General features: G+C 37.9%; 1 protein-coding gene across 2 annotated transcripts in view; it reads right to left on the bottom strand.

Annotated features, from left to right (window-relative positions):
• GBE1 (1,4-alpha-glucan branching enzyme 1) overlaps nucleotides 1-23,680 on the bottom strand; it is a 150,646-nt gene that overhangs the window by 66,191 nt on the left and 60,775 nt on the right. For both annotated transcript variants that reach the window (XM_061362270.1, XM_061362271.1), the window contains one exon: nucleotides 23,378-23,587. In XM_061362270.1, the coding sequence (XP_061218254.1) occupies nucleotides 23,378-23,587 (210 nt within the window). The remainder of the gene's footprint in view (nucleotides 1-23,377; nucleotides 23,588-23,680) is intronic.

The raw sequence follows: 23,680 nt of genomic DNA, 5'->3' as shown, positions 1-23,680 counted from the left end.
CAATTTCCCAAGATAACATAATAACCCCACTTACTCCCAAGTTTCTGTTCAGAGAGGAGTTCAAGCCATGCAACTGCATGCAAAGTCTCATCAACCACTCTCTGGTGGGGCAGATAGAAGGGGTACACCTAGCACAAAGCACACTGGTCAGCACCACTCACAATTTACCTGTGCATGTAATTGGCATAAGGCAGTGAAGGAGACCCTCTCTCGTTTCACTTTAACAGATGCTGGAGACAGCAGACTCATGAGTCAACTATGACACAAGGAACAAACTCCATTTTGACAACAAAAAAATAAAAAATAAAAAAAGTCTCTGCCTTCCTTCCTTCCTCCAAAAAAAAACTTTCTTATGAAGGATGCTTTACCGCATTAAAAGATGGGATGCTTTGGACATACTATAAAGCTGATAAATCCTGATCTCACCAAATAGCCAATTCTTCTTTACTCCAACAGGATTATAATATTTCTCCTTTTCTTTGCATGTATTGCACACAGATATCCATGTGTGCATATAAAGACAGAAATACTACCAAATCAAAGCCTTCAAATTTAGGAAATGCAATTCAGTTCAATGTGAATTGCCTTCATTCAATGCCTTTTCTGGGCATGCATTACATGCCAAGATTTTTTTTGTTCCAACCCCATGTTTCCCCACCTCGCCACAAATCACCCAGTTTACAACACTATACTAGCAAGATGTCAGAAGCTTGTCTACAGAGCCTTTTATATATTTATGATTTCTCAGCTGAAATGATTTGCAATGAGAATGCTCTGATACTGAAAGGAACAGAAAGGTATCAGAGGTCCTATGAACTGGCAAGCTGGTCACAAAACCACAACTTTGTGAAAACACTCACTGGATCTCATTATGACCCACCAAAGTTTCAGGAAACTATATGCTGCAAGCTAAACACTGAGTGAAGTCAAAGCAGCAGCTGCACTGCAATAAAACTCCTGTCTCACACAATTAAGACAATGCACATACAAAGCGCAGATTAATTGCTACAAGCCCCAGCCAGACTTAAAAGATACTTCTCCTCAATACAGGATACTTTACACCCTAACCTTAAAGTTCTTAAGATGGTGAAGAGGATTTGTGCATTTGTAAAAAACACACAGAAGTCTCTAAATGGGTAACAAATGCAATTTTTTCCACCATTGTTGGCAGTGAAGACTGATCTTTGGAGAAACATGGAGGACCAGTATGAAAATAAATTGCAATGACTTTTACATGAAAAAGCGAGGATGGAGATGAACAAACAAGATGAATTTCATGAACCAAAAGATTAGTTAGCAAATTGATGAGATCAAAAACCTGAGTAGGAGCAGCAGATGTTTTCCAACCATCTGATTGCACATGGGAGAGAAGATTGTAAATAAATCAATAAACAAACATATTAATTCTGATTCTAGTCTAAACTTGGTAAAATTCAGGTTTAGGGTAATTTCTAGGAAGGATGTCCACTAGCAAACACATTGACTTTTAGAGAGAGAACTCCACAGTTCTGACACACAAGCCAGAATAACAGTTGTTTTGAAACATGCAGATCGCACAAACCTTACAGAGGTTCAGGATTTCATCCAACCCAATTTGTTTACAGGAGCAGCAGCATTAGAAATAGAAGCTGACAGAAGCAACAAACAACTTTGCAGCATGCCAATAGAGGCCAAAATCACAGCGTAATTGAAATACATCCACCCCAGAAGCAATAATTCAGAAACATTTCTAAAAGAAGTATATTCTCATAATTTTACAGACAGACATGGAAACAGCATAGCATTCATTAAGAATGTAATTTCTTTGGGGCAAAAGCCATATCTTAAATTATATCCTAACATTCTCTCACATTTTTGCATAGCATAAAATTTAGAAAGTTCTTTCATTGCATGAATGATCTGAGAGAGGAAAAATATATGCTATATTATCATTAAGGAACAGAGTGACTTACACTGTAAGAATTTTAAATAAATCGAATTCACTCAGACATTGCTCAAAACAAGAGGTCTTTGCACAGAAGTCTTGCTGTTATTTCTCCCCTTTGGGGCCAACTTTCCCCCTTGGGGCTTTCACATTAAGAAAAGATTTCTCGTTTGAAGAAGTGAAATGAGCATTTCTAGCTAGATGAGCTGGTTTCACAAAGTGATGAGAAATTTAACAACTTTCAGATACTAGGTCAGCAGAAACCCTGTGAATTGCTTCTAACTAACACTCATTATTCACTTTTTTTTCTCCTGTACTAATAAAAAAAGCAAAATAATCATTTACCGTAAGAATTCTAAAATCTAGTCCATGATGAATACAAAATACTTACATGTGAGCATGTAATGCATTTAAACCAGTTACTTTTGTCACTATGGGCTAAATAATAATATCGGCAGTTTGAAGCTGCAATTCTTGAACCATATTAATGTTGATCATAAGGAACTGCATTTATTATTATGTATTATAGCAAATGAGTGGAACTGCTGACCTTATCTATGATGATTTACCCATTTTCAATTGAGTGTTTAACTTAACACACAGTAGCACTGAATTGCTAAGATGTTATATTTCACATTATCCCCAGACATTTCAACAAATGCCACCAATGGATTGCTAAACATAAAGAAACTTGTGCTCAACCTGGTAACTTTAACTTGCAGTGAATCTGGTACAAGTTATTTTATGAACTTAACTTCCATATCTAACACAGAGATGGTTTGGTTTGCCTTTTTCACCACTGTTAACCACCATAGACCCGTTTGCCTGTTACTTAGTTCCACTTTGAACAGTGATACGAAACCGTAATCAGTCTTACCTCTGTTTGGAAAATAACAAAAAGAATAAACTCTCTGCATTGCAACCTCCTTTACTTACAGAGAAGTAATTCCTCTCTTCTTCTAGGTAATATCATTGCCAAGACACAAAGCCACCTCTAGCGATAAGGGACTGAAAAGTAGGTGCCCACTTTTTAACCAAGGGACAACCCTGAATGAGATTGCTAGACTGCTCTCAATACCTACACTCCTAATTATACCAAATGCCATTCTATGGGAACATACACATCTCTATCAGTCAACAGAAAGTCAGACAGTCATTAAGAGACAAAAAGAGCTTTTGCTTGGTAATCCAAGCTGCATCATGCCTGCAAAATTAACTTTATGGGCAACAAACAGAAAAAGAGCTATGCTGGGGCAGATGGTAATCTGTGAGCAGAAGGGATCTGCAGCAACTTCTCTTGTATCAATCCCAAGAAAACACAGAAGCAGTGAATCAACCTTTTTTTCCCTGCATTGATGTAGAGTGCTACTTTTTCTGGATCTAGCATTTTGGAATGTGCACTGCATGAACGCATCCTATACAGCCAGAAAAGAAACAATCTGTCCAATTTCAGCAATATCAATGTTAATATTTGGACACAAAATACATTTTAAGGAAAAAGCTTATTCTGAAAACAAGTTATACTCATTAGTAGATACCAGTAAATGAGAAGTTACATTACAGGAGACTAAAGCTTTCAGTTTAGCATGCACTGAATATTTAACATTATTGTAAAACCAACAGGAGATTACTGACAAATTCCTGAGGACAGAGTCCTCCAACTTCCAGCTGCAGGAGAATTTAGCTGGTAAAAGTTTTCAGAATGGCTGCAATGTTATTGCAGTGTTCTTGAATTTTAATTTGCAGTGCCAAAGTATTTTGGACATAATTAAAATAAATTAATATGATTTAAATTGATTATTTTATACCCCCATCATAAACAACTGACCCAAAAGACAACCCATTGGTCAGGATCCCTTTTGCTAAGCAGTTCAAACCACTGCACTGTAAAGGTGATCTGGGGGCCAAGAGAGAACTTCCAGGCTAGATGATTAAGTTTTAAGACTTCTTGCTCTGCATCACAATCTGGTACATGAATAAGGCTTGAAATTAACACTGGCAATAGCAGTAGAACTTTACACACAAATCTTGGAAAGATGTTACTCATAACTACATTTTCTTGGGTGAGCTAATGAGGATAGTTTCCAGTTCTCTGAGTCTCCCACTGCTACGGGCTCAAGACTTCCTTAACAGGGAGCTTGGATCACTAAAGACTTCTCTGGATTTCTTTCAGTCGTATCAACGATAGAGAAACACATTGTTTGTTTTCACTGAAGCCTCTGAATTTAAAATAAATATTAGCCTTAGATCTAGTTTCCTGAGCTTTTTTTCCTCAAATTTATCAAATATCTTAATTACCACCCCACTGTCTTCTTCCCCACTTACTGCTTACAATCAACTGCTTATCACTTTACCTCTGTTCTCTGCATTGTGAGGTTTTGTTTGTTTTAAAGAGAATGGATCCACAGCATGACTTTTCTGTTTCACTTGATTAGATGATGTTTGCTTTGCTACCTATATAGAATTCATAACACTGAAAGTAGATAATTTACATACTGAGATACAGCAAAGATGTTGACAGTGCCAAACGAAAAGACTTTTAACCTTTGATCCTTGGTCCGCAAAGCAGCTTTAGCTTTTAAATGACGTTTTGAACTAAAAAAAGCATTAAATAACAAGTAACAGTGCATTACAGATCCCCAAGTTTTATCTTTCTTTAAGGTTCAGGATGACAGTGAAAACATTAAGAAAGTTTCAATCAACAATTAAGACAACTTATGCTAAAAACTTTGTGGCCAACTGCCTTTACAGCTAAGGAAAAGTCCTCACTTGAGAAAACCTGACTGACATTGCAAGCCCTCAGAACCCAACCATGGAACAGAGGACCCACTACTGAAGAAGAAAGCACACAGGTCACTGCAGGTGGATAAAAGGCTTTGACAAACCATAATTGCTATGCAATAAAAACTTTAAAATTATTTGCCTGCTCAGGTTCATGCATGAGCAAAGAGTACTCCGACATCAGTAAGGGAAGAAAGCTCTACATTAAGAACACATGAAAGAATCTGAACTATAAGGAAGTAAATGAATAAGGATGAACACCACACATCTAAAAATCAGAAAAGATAAGCAAAGCTGAGTACTAAAAGGCAGGCATTTGAAAGCATACCTCAGGAGGTACAGGGACAACATTCCCCTGAAGCAGTGCTAAATTTCCTGACTTGCCAAACATTAACCCATTTGCATCTGTCCTAGACAATCTCCCTCTTACTGAATCTCAGAGAAGAGCAGAGGCTGCACCAGAACACAGGAAGTGTTTTAAACTGAGATACACAGTTTACCCTGAGGCAAAAACAGTCCTTACGAAAGTCTGAAACACTAGATCAGTAATTACGATGGGGTCTCAGTATGACCTTGTGATTGCAAAACACTCTGCTGTAACACTGTCCTGAATTCACAGCCAACACCATGCCCCTATGGAAGGTTTCGTTACCTGAAGAGATAATGAAAAAAAGAAAACAACAAACAAACACCACACTAACCAGCCCTCAAGAGCTTAAAGAGCTACAGGAAGATAGATCATTCTTAATTATCTTGTCATACTGAGTTGAAAAATGTCATGCAAAGTTGATGTGACTTGTTAAAAGTCCACTGTAAGACTACAAGTTTTCTGTAACAGTTAAAACTAACGGATACAAGGGGTATCAGGTTAAAACTTAAAGAAGGGAAGTTTAGATTGGATATAAGGAGCAAGTTCTTTATAAGAAAGAGTAATATACGGAGAAAGTTGGATATAAGGAGTCAGTTCTTTTCTTGGTATAAGGTGTAAGTTCTTTACTGTAAGGGTGGTGAGGCACTGGAATGGGGTGCCCAGGGAAGTTGTGAATGCTCCATCCCTGGTGGTGTTCAAGGTGGGGTTGGACAGAGCCTTGGGTGACATGACGTGGCATGAGGTGTCCCTGCCCATGGCAGACAGGTTGAAACTAGATGATCTTAAGGTTCGTTCCAACCCTAAATATTCTATGATACTTTTATCAATACTCCCTGCAGAACACATCTTTGCTTAAGCATTAATGTCCTATTCCATGAATTAAAACGGAAAGGCTCAGAAGTACTGCAGAATTTTAAGGCCAACCTTCAGGAAAAACGTCCCTAATTATTAAGGCAGTACAGAGAACAAGTCATGAGCAGTCAAAGTGAAAGAAGAAGTATTTCCAAATTCAGAACCATTTGTGCAGTGAAGATCTCAAGTCCTTTCCCAAACTAAATGACACTGGTTTCTATCAGTCAACACAAAAGTTAATACTGGTACATTAATTGCATATAGGACTGCACGATTATTTCTGTGGTGCCCAATTATTTCTATAGTGCCCTTTTCACAGGCAAAGCTCCAATTCTGCAGAAGCAACTGACAAAAATATATATACACACACACATACTTTCCTGTTTAAAAAACTCTAATAAGCAGAATACTGGTTATTATAGTATGCATTTTGTGACAATTAATAATCATTGATATCCTGAGAATGAATAGTGAATAAATACAAAGTACTAAAATTCTAAATACTAATAAATAAAAATAAAATAAGGAATTCCCAATTTACTAGTAGTTAAAATATTTAACTACAGCTTTTAATTTTTTTAAGACTGAACAACATCAGCAGCTTTGAAGATGCAGAGGATTTTCCATTCTAGTTAAAACTGCAGTTCTAGAGTGCCACGCCACACAATACCCCTTCTGAACATATGAATCCCGATCCCCAGAAGTCCAGTGTTATGCAGGGAGAAAACACACTTTCACTCACTATGCTGTAAACAATATAATAGCAATATGCATTTATTAGACTGGATTCATATTAATTACTTCAATTATTTATTTTCAAAATATATTCAAAATTATTTCTTAGAAACAGGCATATCCTTTATTCCAAGACAAGCAGTTGTTCTAAAATCCCCCCAAAATAGTTAAATTTTTTTTGCTCTCAAAATTCTACTTCAGCTGCTGGCGCAAAGCAGCACTATACAGTAAGGTCCTTCAGGAGGTTCCTGTGCTAGGTAAATAGTGACAAAACAGCCTAATATTTTCTTGGGGGCAGTGGGAAGATGGAGAGTAACTATTTCTCCTTGCTGGTTCTCCTAAAGTCACTATGACTGGTCCCAGGGACACACTACTGTGTGTCCTTAGCAGCCAATTCCTCTCAAGCACTAGTGAACACAAATAGGAACATCCCCAGTCATGCACTGTGTGAACTCCACTGCAAACACTGAACACCGATTGCTTGCCCATCTAATTCCAGATCAGCAAAGCTATACCTAGTGTACCCAGAGACACAAGCACACACCAAGTTAGAGCTACCTGAAAACTGTTAAGAAGGCTTGCACACAAAAAGGCAAATTTTCCTTGGCGCGTATCAGATCTGAGCTCAACGCAGAAAGGGCAACATTCAGCTGCATGGGTCAGAAAGTTGTCTTCTCTGAATCCCCCGGTTTTCAAGTGTTTAGATATTCAATCAATGTTTCGGAAAGATTAAATTAGCTCTACTTAATTTTGCCAATGAATTAAACATGTTTACTCACATGTTTTTACTGAAAGCAAATATATTCATAATATATTCACATGATTTTACTGAAATCAAATTTGCACAAAAGATAAATTTTCTCCTCAAATAAATTATGGACAATAGGAAGTAGCAGTGCTCTAGACTCAAAATTTTTCAGCCTAGTCCTATCTACACCCAGCAAGAGTAAATGAAATACTATCAAATAAAGCATTCAGTTATTTGCCATAAAAATGGAAGCAATAATTCAAGTATTACTCAGTAAAGGTTATGTCCTGCAAAATATGAATATAAGAACATCCTTGGAGGCAAAGCAGATAGGTACTTATTGTAATGAACTTTAATATTCTTGATGCTTTTTGCTCAGAGGGCTTCCTTAAGTAAATACAAAAGAAATATGAGCACTGAAGACAATCACCTGCAGTTTTAACAGAGCCTCCAGGACACACATTTTAAAACATGGGAGAATGTCTCAAAAATAAAGTTACAAAACCCTTTAAAGTGCTGACAAAGCCTACATGGGTTCCAGCTATGATGTGGATAACATTAGCCCTCATACTACTCATGCTCTACCGAAGTAGATTCGACACTAATAAAATAAAAATCTTTGAGAACATTTGAACTTATTTTCTCCCAAAATAAACTTATTGGCAAACATTACATTTGTTTAGTCACATAATCAACCCTGCAAATTAACAAGCATCATTTATTGCTCTATGACATGCAACTAAATCCCATGTTTAAAATGTACTGCCGGGATTCTGCATACAATTTAATGCAATGTATGACTTCAGTAATTGAACTGAGATCTCAAACATTTCAGAGCCCTGTTCAACACTGGGAGTGCTTTCAAAGTAAGTCTAAATGTAGGGTAGAAACAGTCAACAAACCATTACGTATCAGGTGACTCACAATCTTAAACGGCCCTTTATCCTGAACTTTCCTCTCACACTTCCAGATTTTACACTCAGCATAAACAATTGCTCTGGATACAGTCCAGAATGTTCTTTTTGGAACCATGGGGCAGGACTGCTCAGTTGAATGACAGACATCAGCATGAAGGGCAGAAAACTTTGTACAAGGAATCATTACCCTCACAGAAAAAGGAGATTTCCACTGGAAGGCTCAGAGACTGAAGGACTCTTGTATGATCCCTAGCACAAGATTCAGAAAATGACTGCAGAGGTAAGCAGCCATCTGGCAGAACCAATTTACACATGCATCAGGCCCTATTATCTTTCAGCAAGCACAAAATGCAAAGCTGTTGCATTTGCACAGAACAGCACAGATGATCTGACAGGATCATCTCAATGACTCAAATAGGAATCCATTCTTAAGCACAGTACAGTATTCCTCAATTTGCTGAACTGCGCACAGTCACATTTATCAGGAACGTAACTAGAGAAAGATACTAGGTTACCTTACGCTATGCCAAATACAGTTAAGAACTTGTACTGCTTTCTAAGTTTCATAAATGCTTTTTTCTATGTTTCATAAATGCTTTTTCATGGAAGAGAACTGAAAACAGGTTTGTATTCAAAGACACATTGTTTTTATCTCAATTTCCTACTACATGCTGTTGTTTCAGATATAATTTGCACTTCATGAAGATTAATACAAGAACAATAATCACATTTATAATATATTGTTACAGTAACTGTTTAGTATATAATATGTAGCAAGATTATTACTCAGAATGGCAAAATAGCTAGAATATAATTTTTTATTGATTCACAGCTATACTTTGCTTTATCTACAATTTTATAAGAATTAAGCATGTATTTTAAAACCTTTTACAATCTGAACATGTTTTAACATACCCACTGTCTTTCTACAGCCACCAAGTTTAGAAGTTCCACCAACGACATGTAGGAAAGATACTGTGCCAAAACATACTCTGTTGTATGTACCACTTCAGATGGTATCTTGAAAACACTCAGAATTAGAATAATCGTGTCCTTGTATTAGATATAAAAAGTATATACTACTGTCTACAGATTATTTGGAGAACTGATTGAAAACAAGTCTCCTCCACACCCCAAAAAAGCTTTGAGTACTGTATTTATATTTTCAAGTCAAAGTGGAAACTTGCAAGTCAAGGCAAAAGCACCTTTTGATGGTATTTTAAAATCAACTTACGTTGCTGAAAGACATCCGATTACTGAGTTACAACTTGTATATCATTAACAGAACCACAGAATGGTTTGGGTTGAAGGGACCTTGAAGATCATCCAGTTCCAACCCTCTGCCATGGGCAGGGACACCTTCCACTACAGCAGGTTGTTCAAAGCCCTGTTCAACCTGGCCTTGAACACTGCCGGTGATGGAGCATCTGCAACTCTTCTGTGCACCCTGTGCCAGTGCCTCACCATCCTTATTAAAATTTTCTTAGTTATGTCCAACCTACATCTACCCTCCTTCAGTTTAAAACCACTGCCCTTTATCCTGTCACTTTTCTTATTTAAGGTCTACCTTCCTTATAAACCCCTTTAAATACTGAAAGGCCACAATAAGGTCTCCCCAGTGCCTCCTCCAAGCTAAACACCCCCAGCTTTCTCAGTCTTTCCTCATAGGAGAGTTGTTCCATCCCTTTGATCATTTTTGTTGCCCTCCTCTGGACCCACTCTAACAAGTCCATGTCTGTCTTGTGCTGGGGACCTCAGAACTGGATGAAGTATTCCACGTAGGGTATCACAACAGCAGAGTAGGTGGATGGAAATCACCTACCCCAACCTGCTGTCCATGTTTCTTTTTACACAGCCCAGGATATGATTGGCTTTCTGAGCTGCAAGTGGACATAGCTATGATTGGCTTTCTGAGCTGCAAGTGGACATAGCTAGTTCCTGTCCAATTTTCATCCACCAGTACTGTTCCCAAGTCCTTCTCCACAGGGTGGCACTCACTCAGTTCATTCCCCAGCCTGTGTTGATACTGGGGATTGCCCCAGTCCAGGTGCAGGACCTTGCAACTTGGCCTTGTTGAACCTGCTGAGGTTCACATGGGCATACTGCCTCAGCCTTGTCAAGGTCCTTCTGGATGGTACTCCTTTTCTCAACTGAATCAACTGCACCACTCAGCCTGGTGACATCTGAAGACTTGTTCAGAGTGCACTCGAATCCCACTATGTTATTAATGCAGACATTAAAGGGTACCAGTCCCAATATGGAACCCTAAGAGATGCCACTTGTTACTGATCTCCATTTGGATCTATTAATCTACCAGTAAAATTAATACTCTGGAAATATGTATTTATTTTTAACAACAAGATTTTTCCATGAAATGCCATGATTTTCAACTAAAATTAAAGCAACTGTTCCTACTACAGACACCTCCTATTTCAGACCATATTTCAGTGCAACTATTACTGATTCTGGTTTAAAAGTTTGCAGAATGATGGCAAGTTCTGAAAAAAAAAAAAAATGCAAGTCTAAAGTCAAAACCTCATAAGCTTGTGAAAAACAAATTTCGTTGTCAAGGCCAGGATAAAGCACAAATAAAGATAAAGCTTAGATTCTCTGCAATATTTTAAAACAAGTTCGCCCTCCTGTCTATTGACAGTTCATCACAGAGGCTAGCAAGTTGTTCATACCTTGCCCTTGGTGAAGACATTCAATCTCCTGGTTTTCCAGATCTGGATGATAACGGTCCTGTACTAAAAGCAACTGTAGATGCAACCTGCAGAGCATTAATTCTTTCCAGTACACACTTGATTAGTTTATAAGAATGCTATTTCTTACTACTTTCTGCAAGTCACTAGCTTTGCTAACCAACATTGGATAGGCTTCAGAAATAGCATCCAACTTAATGTTGCTGCCATTTATTAATTTCCTGATGGACTTTCAGTTTCCTCCGCATTTAACCCAATGACAAAAAAAAATTACCTTGGAATTTCTTATAGCATAGTCAAAGTAAATTTTCACCTTTTCCAATGCCCTCATCCAGAAAGGTGGTGGTAAAGGAAGCCCGAAAACATCGGTAATGCAAGCTTTAGTGTTTTGTAGTTGACTTCTTGTTTCTTCTCCACACATTCCCTTTGTAAATAATCTTTGGGGTTTAAGCATCAACCCCAGAATGGTCATAAGCCCAAACTACTACATATGCTTTGGTTAAAATACTTATTTCCATTTTGCAGGAAGAGAAATACAGAATTTCAGGTTACAGGGGAGTGAATAAAGCCTAAAAATCTAGAGAAACAAACACGAAACATTCAAATCCAAAGACAGGAGAAAAAACAGTGGAAATCTCTTGGGATGTCCACCCCCCCGCAAACTCCTTCAGTGTTTGGCTGACTCCAATTACTCAGATTCACTGATCCTTTGAATATAAGAAGTATTTAGGGAATCTAACGCCAAGAGCTAAATTTCAGCAACAAAAGAGGAATTTTACCTATCCTTGTTCTCCATAACACCATCTGTACATCTGGCAATTTGCAAACTTGTGCTATTTATTTCCTTAATTTAAACACCAACTTCAAGCGCTTGCTCCTGAATGCCCAAGTTTACTCTATTTCAAACTAAATAACTTTAAAAAAGAAATCTGTCAATTCTAAATTACATTAATTCAGAATAAGAATTAGTTTTGGCTCATAGCTGTGACTACTTTTAGAACTGCAAAAGGTCATTCTTTTAGACAACCTTGGTACATGAAACAATGAAGTATATGTAAAAGTTTTCTTTGCATGAACAATTCTATTATTACTTTTTTCTAATTATTTATCATTCTAATGTGTTGTCATAATAAATGAAACAAAAATGTTTGTTTTTTCCCTTTGTTTTTAGCTTTATTGCAATGTCTGATTATATATATACACACAACCCCCCATACTTTTACTTAACATTTCTCCGGAGAACTTAGTTCTCAGCTCTTCCTTTGAACAGATTGAGATGTCTCCTACATAAGAAAATTATGACAGTACATAGCAATGACTTATTATACGGATGTGCTTTTCCATTCTTGTGCTTATCTGTTGATATGTAGCTATCCTTATAACTACGTTTGACAGAACTTACTGAACAATAATTAAACTGAACAAGAACAGTAAGGTCTATAAAGTGTTAACTTGTACACTTACTTCCTTCATTCCAAACTAAATCAATTGTGTAGAACTACTTAGAAAAAACTTTTGTGTCAACTCTCTAAACTAATAATGATTATCTCCATGGTGATGAATTTGTTTCTAAACTTCATAACAATTCTCAAGAGATTACAAGGAACTGTAATACTCATATATAAAAAATATAAGGTAAAGAATGAGCCTCTTTGTTAAAGACAAGATACACGGAGGAACCAGAACAAACAGATGTTTTGACTGCAGTTCTCATGGCAAACTATACAGAATTCTATGAAGCCACCTTTTTTACGTGGAACTGACTGTTGTGGTTTAAGCCCACTGTTCTCAGACTAAAGTTGAAAACGCAGCACTGCACCAGCTACTATGAAGGAGAAAAACGACTGTTGCAGCTGAACTCAGGACACTGACCAAAACAAACACACGGAAAAAAACAACCAAGCAAATTTAGTGTAATATCCTCTTTCAAAATAAAAAAGTTGAACTCCTTTTCCAAACATGGTTTAGAACGATTGCTTTGTTCCCAGGATAAAGCTGTTCATACAATATTTTCCTTATTCATTAAGACATATTTTGACAGGATACACTATTTCAGTTCTTTAGACTTGTCCTGAATCAGTCAGAACAGAACCTAGAAGAAAAATCAGCAAAAGCTACACCAAATCCATCCATTACTATTATAATGTGATCACTGTAGAACCAGTTTCAGTATCTTAATTAAAATTTCACCAATAATTCTGTGAGAACTCATATGAAATTTATCTCAACAACTCATTAGTTTCAAAGTAATTTTAGCATTTAAATAACCCTAAAGAGAACATCCAGATAAAGCTGAGTGAGTCCTATAGATCCTCCCTGAATTTTAATGCATGTTCACCAACACAGTCCCATTCAAAATGACATCTTAGCCAATGGCTACAGCTAGGAAGCAATCTGGTAGGACAGACACCACCTGAAGCAGCACACTGGCCTGCTCTGTTAGATGTGCTGACTTCCACCTTCAGTTTCAACTAGCTTCCATCGACAGGAACTCAGTCTTTATGCTAGCCCATGAAATAACGTTACTCAAGAAAACATGGCATCTCTTTCAAAACTGAAAATAATGTAACAGATTAATATGATTATTTGAAGATCATTTCTGATCTGCTGGCCATAAGTATGCTGCTTGCTTCTGGAAATGCATAAAGCATTTTGATAGTCTATTGTTTTCTGATTTGTAGATATGGTTGTTAGTCACTTTGTTCCCTGTTGTATCAATTTCTTCTCTCTACAATGAGCTTTCCAAAAACGGACTTCAAGTGGATCTGTATATTATACAACATATACACAATAGAATCAGAAAAAAACCCAAACCTACAATTATGTTCCTGATCACATCTTCCTTCCCTGCAATAAGCAGTACAATACCTACTTTTCTCCCAACCTAGAACTTCTTCGGATGAAACCCTATTATAAGAAAGCCAACATTCCACATTTCATTTGCAAAGTTTCTTTAAAACCCTTTTCCCACAACCTTCTACTCACAACAGATACTGCTTATACAACCTCATGTAAGAATGCTGTGAAAGTTGTCAATTTGAGTGTGGATTACTAAACGCAAGTTTATTATTACATTTAGACTGATGAGGAATAATTCCCTACAGTGTGTTGAATCTCTTCTGATTTTACATCTTTATGGAAATACCACAGAATCAGGGAATAGTTAGGGTTGGAAAGGAACTTAAGATCATCTAGTTCCAACCCTCCTGCCATGGGCAGGGACACCTCACACTAAACCGTATCACCCAAGGCTTCGTCCAACCTGGTCTTGAACACTGCCAGGGATGGAGCATTTACAACCTCCCTGGGCAACCTATTCCAGTGCCTCACCACCCTAACAGGAAAGAATTTCCTCCTTATATCCAATCTAAACTTCCCCTGTTTAAGTTTTAACCCATTACCCCTTGTCCTGTCACTACAGTCCCTAATGAAGAGTCCCTACCCAGCATCCCTGTAGGTCCCCTTCAGATACTGGAAGGCTGCTATGAGGTCTCCACGCAGCCTTCTCTTCTCCAGGCTGAACAGCCCCAACTTTCTCAGCCTATCTTCATATGGGAGGTGCTCCAATCCCCTGATCATCCTCGTGGCCCTCGTCTGGACTTGTTCCAACAGTTCCATAAGAGTGACTGCATCTACTCAAGATATGACTGAATTTAATTGGCTACAAGCCGTGACCCCTGTATTTCAAAATACGCTACTTGACAAAATTTAGAACAGTTGGCTGCATTTTTATTCTGTGCCTTTTCTTCACATATAAATTTATTGCTTTATTATGATACCACTTTTTGTGCAGCTAAATTGTAGAAGCTTCACGCAAAGCTGTGATTACCATGTTGGAGGTTAGTATGGGAAACTGGACACTTCAAAAAGAGTGTTACACATATTCTTACATAGTTGTGGTTTAAACCCAGCCAGTAACTCAGCACAAACGCCCCTTCCCATCCTACTCAATAGGGTAAGTGCTACTGAGCAACAACTAAAACACTGGTGTGCTATCAGCACTGTTGTCAGACTACAGCCAAAACACAGCACTGCACCAGCTACTAGGAAGAAGATTAACTCTATCCCAGCCAAAACCAGAATGTACCTGAAGCTCTGAGTTTTAGAGTGTCTGTGGATTTGAAGCCACAGTCTGTGATATCAACTTAAGCACAGTGCAATAAAACAATTAACTTTCTAGATGAATGCTTAATTAACAAAATAAAGCAATTCCACAGCAGGCCTAGACTGCATCTACTATAAAGTTGCATCCATAATACATGACTTTTTTTTTGCACTATTATTGTTTTTATATATTGCAGTAAGTTCCAATATATCACCCCTTCTGTCAATGCTTCCAGTATTCATTCCCTTCAAGAAAGGCAATTTACTGTCCCCATTCTTGGAAGTGCTTACTTGCTAACAGCCACAAGGATTACTAAAAAGAGGAGAGAAAAAACAAAGAAACAAGGATTTTCAGACATTGAAAGTCTTAAACTTTAATGTTTTATAAAGTACTTTTGTGCCTTTACAGTTTCCCTCAAAGTTGAGTCCATTTGAAGCAGACTGCTAAGAACATAAAAAAACAATTCATCATCTCACTACTACATCACAATCAGTGCTTTCTTTCAGTCATTAAAAAAACCCAGTCTTTGGCAGCCAAATCCAATAATTCCAATGAATATTATGGGGATCTCTAAATACAGAGCTTTCTAAATTTAGTGAAGGAAGACTGGCAGGATGTTCATTAAAAGCAGCATAGGTGAAGTTTTTACATCATGAAACAACTTACATCCCTGCTGCTGCTGTAATTACCATAAAGTTAACAAGATTCAAAAAGTCTAATGAAGGAGAATCTAGCTCACTTGCAACTATCACTGCATTACCTTTAATCTACCCGGAATTATGGGCAAGGTATCTGTCTCCCCAACAAATATGTATCTGTGACAAACATGAGATGCCATTGGATGTCATTACTACTGCATAAATGGAGTTGCAAGAACACCACCTGTACTTGACTAAATCCTCAGAAGCTGCAAACAAGAACAGTACACTCTGGGAAGTCAACTGCTTTGTGTACAATACATTAATTCTTTGGTAATTTTCCCTTCCCTGTTTTCCTCTCCCTTCCCTCCTGATGGGAGGATCAGCTGTGTCCAAAACCCTGTATAGCTTTAACCTCTAAGGAAATTGCTTAGTTGAGTTTTCTCAGCTCAGCAAACTGCTTAGCTGCAAAGTATTTAGCTTAGAGCTATGCAAATAAGATTAAGTTACAAAGATATGTTTGTTACCAGCTCAAAGACTCATAAGGAAGAACATGGAAAGGTAGAAAACCAGAATAAAACCAGTCTGAAGAGGGTAACCCAGCTCCAATCAAGGGTCTGTAACAAGTCTTGGCAGCCTCCTTTCTCCCAGCTGACCAATGTTTGCCTGGCCAACAGCAACTCTTCAGGTATCTTTTTGGATGCTATGAGTGTACGAGTAGGTTTCAAATCCTACCTATCCTTTGTGTGGTGTTAACTAATAAGCAATAGTTTGCAGTCAAATACACCCTCTTAGCATCCTGTAAAACACATGTAAATAAAACAACACTGAGATGGACAGTAAGAACACACAGAAGTTACCTGCATTTTGCAACTCATACTGATGTGCCAACTTAAGTGCGTTAGTCAAGGAACCATAATCTTTAACACCACAACAATCAAGCATCAAGTTATACCAATCTAAAATACTAAATATGCAAGCGTTCTAGAGTAGCAGTGTATCTATTTCTTCCTGAAAAGTGGTACAAACCATGGTGAAGTTCCCATATAAGGCAACAAGTTTCTGCTTCCACAGGTACTTAGAAGAGTTCAACACTGCAAACAACTTAAGCACCCCCACATACACACACACACCCCACACCCCCCCCCATTCCCTGGACAGCAATGTTAAGGGAATTATGATCCCAGATAGGTACCCTACTAAACAAACACTAACCTCTTAAAGATATCTTTCCCGATTCATTCCACCTACTAAAATACTACAACAGTGGCAGCTAAGGACTGGGAAAGTTAGCAATCAGAAGAATTGGGAAAAAAATCAGGTGAAGAGCAGCTGTTTAAGGAAAAAATAAATACTGACCTTAACACGGGCTGCTGAAGATGTTGGAAAATCAACCAGCCTTTAAGAAGTCACATTGCAAAGTAGTGAATTATTATGTATTGACATTAGTGGACCTTTTTCCCCCATACAGTACAACATTAAATCTCCGCTGGATTTAAACACCGGGTGGCAGAAAAGGCCATCGTCTCATCATCCTAACATAGGTGTACTGTGACATTTTAGTCGCAAGAGAGCGCCCAAGATATCCATGTGAGGCTGGACAATAGGATGGGGAAGATAGGCCTTAGGTGACCCACACCACTCCGGAGGGGCAAACTGGAAGATAGGCCAACTGAGGCAGAAACTGAAACACATGCTTCAGCACCTGACAGTTCCCCAATTTCTGCTGCACTGATGGCAGGGCTAAAAGCAGTTTCTGAATTACAGTAGTTTATAACCCACTTTAACAGAAACTGAAATAAAGGTAGCACACTGAACTACAATCAGCTGCTCCAACAGTTCAGACCAAGCGGGAGAGAACATCTGCTTAGGCAGCAGATGCTCAGCATGTCATCTGTTGCCCTGATATAAACTGTGGCTTGTGGCACACAGTGTTTGTACTCTGAACACTACCTATAGCATTTCAGAGCACGTTTGGTATGGATGTCACTTGAGACTTCATAAAACTGAAGGAGGAAGAAAAGACTAAAGAAAAGATTTCTCCCATTACACAGATTAGTTAAATGAATTTCATTTCCTCTTCCACACTTACAAGCTTTAATTTCCCAAACAGAAAGTATCACCAACAAATACATACAAGACAAAACCTGCAGGTGGACAGACCAAAAAATCCCTACTAGTTATGATTTGAGGCCTCCACAGATCATCCAAGCATGGACATATAAAATCCACCCTAAAAAACGCACTGGCAGGGCCTCAAGAAAAGCCTCAGAAGAGATGCCAGGGATGTCTGATGGCCCCAGAAACCTTGCAACTAACGTCATCTTTTGCTGATCACACTGCTGCATCCAAGGAAGCAGGATTTCATAATTAAAACTGGAAGGTAAAGCAGCCTCTGACTTTTGTGCCCGTTTTATCCTAAGTAGAGCAACAGCTTCAAATTTTGGCTAAGTGCTCAGGTAAATACGGTCACAGTATTAAATAACACAAGTTTTACTTCTACTGTTACAGATAAAGGCTCACAGAAAAGTACCAGTTTACTCATTGCTTTTTGGAACTGGAACAAGAAAGCATAGAATCTAACAAAGCCTAATGAGAAAAGAGGAATACAGAGCCTTAAAAACAAAATCAAAACAATACTCTCAGATTTCAATAATCCTAGAAAGGCAGCATCAGTTACAGATTTTAATTACGTAGTGCAAAACAACAACTTATCTTTGCTAGGTGATATCTTGTTCTCAATTCTTTTTAAATTGTTTTGGCTAATTATTATGTTAGACACATTTGCCATTGTAGAGAAATTAATCTGAATCAAAACACAATCAACTACTCCAGTTGTGATCCCACCTGGTCTCCAGGGTCTACAGCATGACTTATAATGAACTTGGCAGCTGAATAGTCTTAGAATACAATTTGCAGAAGGAAAACTGTTACCCTTAGCTTGTGGGAAATTAATTACAAGCAGAACCCTTACTTACATATGCTTACACGTATTTTGAGTGAGCTATCTTAAACAGGATCACAGTACAGAGAAGGCACTTCAATTTACCACAAAATTAACCAGGTAGTGCCAGCGAGACGACAGGTCTGGAGCACCCCTTTTACCTTACAGCATTTCCCTTTCATGAATCAGGGATAGGGAAGACAGAGAAAGGATATAAAAGTTTGGTTTTTAAAAGTATTCTTGAAATAAGCTGCAATGCTCACTCCAGCTTTGATGCTGTGTTTGAGTTGGCTGCTGAGGGCGACAGGAAGGATGGGCACGGACACAACCAGGACGGGAGGTACATGAAGGAGAGGAAGACTTGGCAAATTAAGAAGTTTGAAGAAAAAAACTGCCCAGTTCCAGATTACAGAAAAACATGCCAAAGTTATGAAAGTGAAATTCATTTCTGAATTTGGTTTTTCCTCTTTCTTTAAAGCAGAGTTTATAGTAATTGTCTTGAAAGAAGCTAAACAGACAGTATCTTTTCAGTAATCCAGTTATTTTAACTCCAAATTCTTGTTTCACTGAAATTGAGGTTTTATTCCCCTGTGACACCACCTTGAATGGTATAACTTTTAAGATTTTAATATTTACCTGAAAGTTCACTGTTTGTGCAACACTTGTAGGAGCATGGGGTAAAACCAACACAATTCTACTGCTCATGACGTGTTGTCTCAAAGTCCGTAATACAAAACATGCCTCATCCTCTTAAGTTGCACTATGGTGCAAGATACACCATCCAGGTTGTCTCTGGAACAGTTTTACTACTGCTTTTCTTGGAGCTACTCTCTCCTTACATAAACATTATTAAAAGTACAGTACTTAAAATACACCATGGATATAGTCCTGTTTTTTGTGTGTGTGTGTGTGGATAGCGATCTTTTACCACCTTCTGTTATAGCAAGTACTCACAGTCCCCTTCCCAAACAACTGAATAATCTTGCAAATGCTGTGAGACAAATTTACTTACATCTTGCCTTTCAAAGAACATGCAGACAGACTGCACTGATAAAGCAATTGTTTCTTAATCTCTTTCATGACAGAGAATTAGTTTCTCTCAATTCCAAAGTAAATTGAGCATTCTTTGTATTTGATGTTTAAGTACCTGTAGCTTTAACAGTTCTTCCCACTACAGAAATAAAGGGATTTAGTACAAGCACTGTACAGGAAAGAAGGCTGTGCAAGCTGAAGAGATTTGTCTCAGAAAGTAAGCTTCTCTGTATACTGTTAAATAGATTGTGTTTGCTATCATATATTTTCAATAAACTCTGAACTTCTGCAAGCAACTCGAGTCTCTCTCACAGATTTTAATACTCTCCTCTTTCAGACTAGAGCTGCTTGTTTACTGCTATGGAAATTAGCAGCTATGTCAATCAAGCCTAAAAAGGTAAAATCTTCAATGAAATGTCAGTTCTGATTCTTTCCCAATTTTGTTTGAGACCTGGACACACAAAAAAGGGGGGGAGGGGGGGGGCAGACCCAAACCAACAAACAAAAGAACAAACGGGTAATTTTTTAAATCATTTCTGAACATCTTAGAATAAACAAGGCTGTTACAGTTTTAAGCTTTAAACTTTGTCTCTAATCACACAGAGAACATTTAGTGTTTCGGATATCATGACCAAAGAAGCCCTTAATGACTAAAACCAGTTCACTGCACAACTTCCTGTGCTTGCAGTAGAAGGAGAGATTTCCACAAAAGTTTGAAAAAGGAAATCCAAATTTGTTGTTGCATTTCACTAGAGGGCAGGAGATAAGGAATGACATACGAGGAACCACATTATTTTTACTCATCAGTGGAGCATAGATTCAATTTCTCTGGTCTTTGCTATTTCCTAATCTCTTCTCTCTTCCTCACAGCTCTTCCCACTCCTCCTTTCCGGCATTCAGTCTGGCATCTACTCCAATCAGATAGGATGAAAAGCAATTATGCAGCAGCGTTCCTCCCAGACAAGTACAAGGCACAGATCACTGATAGAACAGACCCATGTAGGAAGTTCTTCAGTTCTGAATAAATGCTTAACATTGCCATTACTACCTAGAAGGGAGTGTGCTGTTCAACTTACAAAATCCTACCACAACACTCAATACCAGCACCACTTTCCTTCCCAGCAGGAAGAAAGCTGTCTCTGCTTGGAACAGAGAAAAGTTCATAAATGCATGCAATTTATTTTCTTACTAGAGAAGTTGGTACTACACACTTATTGATTATACACAAGCATAAAATGAAATAAAGTGTGAAATACCACTGTATTATATTAAAGCTTTAAGATTATCTGAAACAACTGATTTGAAGATGAACTTAAAAATTAATAGGAAGCAACTCAAAGAGGAAATCATTAGACATACTAAAATACATTTGTTATAATAATTAAAATCACAATTCAAAAAAGCCCCCTTAATTCATCAGTTAAATTGTTCCAAATAAAGACCAGCTCATCCTATTAAGTAACAGTGTGTAACTCACTTATTACATTGGTCACTCAGTTTAATTGAATTGTGAGTTACTGTGCAAGAGTTTCCATTAAACAGTTGACCTATGCTATGTAATACTACTTCTGCAATAGTGACCTTCTTAAACAGTTCCAACCTTCATAAACTATGAAACCGTCAACCTCAAGAACACAGTCTATGAGTACAAAAAGACAAATCTTTTTTGGCAGTTGAAAGAATATACAAAGGATATCTGCAATATAAGCATATCCAGTTAATGGCAATTCAGTGCAAATGAGAGAAAAAAAAACAGGGGAAAACCAATAAACTGAACTTACAGCACATAAAACCTAACACTGCAAAGAAACTAACAGGAGACCAGAACTCTGCAGTAGCTGAGTGATAAGCTACCAAAGGAATCACTCCAGGGTAACCTGGAAAGGGTTAAACCAGAACTCTGTAGTTGGTAAGAAAGGCAAACAAGATTACCATGCATCTCAAGGGGCAGAAAGGCAAATTTATCATGGAATAAGAGATTACTGACACTACAGAATTTATTAAGAAAAGTTTCAAGAAGATTGTGGGGTGGAGCAAAATTTATTGTGGGATGTTTAGTGGAAGAAACACAGATGAGAAACAGGAGGAATTTAGGGTGGTTCAGGGAGAAACTAATGTGGGAAAAGGTGGGAAAAATGGGAGGAGACAAAAATAAACTGGTTGCCAGCATCCATTTCTCCATTTAAACCATGAAATATTCAGCATAAAAGATAAATCCCCTCACCCCCAATACCTCAGAGACTACACAGTAAACAATGTTAAATGCTAATCATCACCGGACATTAACACATGGTTTAACACAATTTATACTAGTTAATTACCATAAAAGAATCTGGTGCAATAAACACCTGAAGGAAAGTATAAACATTAGTGTCTATAGAGCCATTGTACTGTCTACTCTTTTATATGGGTCTGAATCATGGGTTATCATCGCCTGGGACTCCTGAACACTTCCATCAGCGCTGCCTCCATACAATTCTAAACATCCTTTGGACTGACTATGTGTCAAATGTTACTGTCCTTGAACAGGCAGGGGTCACCAGTATCAAGGCCATATTGCTGAAATCGCAGCTGCGCTGGACAGGGCACGTCTCCAAGGATGGAGGATCACCACCTCCCTAAGACTGTGATTTACAGTGAACTCGCCACCGGCTGCCGCAAGAGAAGTGCCCCAAAGAGGAGATATAAGGACTCCCTGAAACAGTACCTCAGCCTTGGCCATATTGACTACCATCAGTGGTCCACCTTGGCCTCCAATCGGGAGACTTGGAGACACACCATACCTAACGCTGTTGTCTCCTTTGAGAACACACACAGAATTATTCTCCAGGAGAAAAGACAACGTAGAAAGAATCGTGCCTCGCCTATACCACCCAAGGAGACCTTTCACTGTGCTTTTTGCAACCAGATTTGCCTATCCCACACATTGGCCTTTTTAATCATCTGCATACCTGTAGGAAGTGTGGATAAAGCCCTTCCCAAATCTTCGTTTGCAGTCAAGCCATCCTCACTAGCTAATTAATTGTGCACAAACTGTGTCCCTAAAACTGCCAACTGGAAATGACCCCTTGCTCTGTATTAACTGTTAACCCAACTATGGAATGCAGTTTGTTGCCCTGGGACAAAACTTTTGGTACATTTCAAAAATCTCACAGTTTGACAATAAAATTCCAGAGCTTACAAGTGTTTTCCAGCTTTTCTTATACCTCATTTTTATATATAAAATATAATATCTATAGTATATAATATAAAAATATGTCAATTCAAATCCATTTATACTAAATCATTAAATATGAAATGTTCTTACATAAATATTTTATATATATCTATACATAAAATATTGAACCTCTTTAAAAAAGAAAAGTCAATATAAAGTGATATGATTATAGAATACATACAATGCACATGGTATACAACATGTACATATGTAGCCATTAAGAAAAAGAAAACTAAATGCTATTATATTATTTGGGGTTTTAAGTATTTAGCAAAGTTAAAAATTTAACTTGGCATATAGAAACTACTGAACAAGCCAAATAACTTTTCCAATTTGGCAAATAGTGCAGTTTTAACAGAGCTGGTAAGAAACAGTAACAACTAGTACACCTGAAGTGACATTTTCTACTTACTTTGCATAGTCAAAGAGCCTGCTGTCCCAGAGCTGATGAGTTCCTTTAGAACCGGAATGGAAGAAACAAGAATCTGTGCCATCAAATTTGTTGAGACCATCTTCAGAGTTTTTGGATGCGTGGCTGTGCACGACATCAAGCAGAACGGTGATGCCCATTGAGTGAGCAACATCGATCATTTCTTTCAGGTCATCTGGAGTTCCGTAACGGCTACCAACATGAAAATGCATTGTATTATGAGTGGTTCAATCTGAACTTGAGCTGACAATATTGAACATTACTCACAAATTGCATCTAAGTGAG

The sequence above is a fragment of the Neopsephotus bourkii genome, unplaced genomic scaffold (genome assembly GCF_033783945.1).
Source record: "Neopsephotus bourkii isolate Nb327-2 ecotype Australia unplaced genomic scaffold, CSIRO-AGI_Nbou_v1 NB_1111, whole genome shotgun sequence".
In the NCBI taxonomy this organism is placed as follows: domain Eukaryota; kingdom Metazoa; phylum Chordata; class Aves; order Psittaciformes; family Psittacidae; genus Neopsephotus; species Neopsephotus bourkii.
The sequence above is the reverse complement of the archived record's forward strand: the minus strand, read 5'-3'. Positions and strand labels throughout refer to the sequence as shown.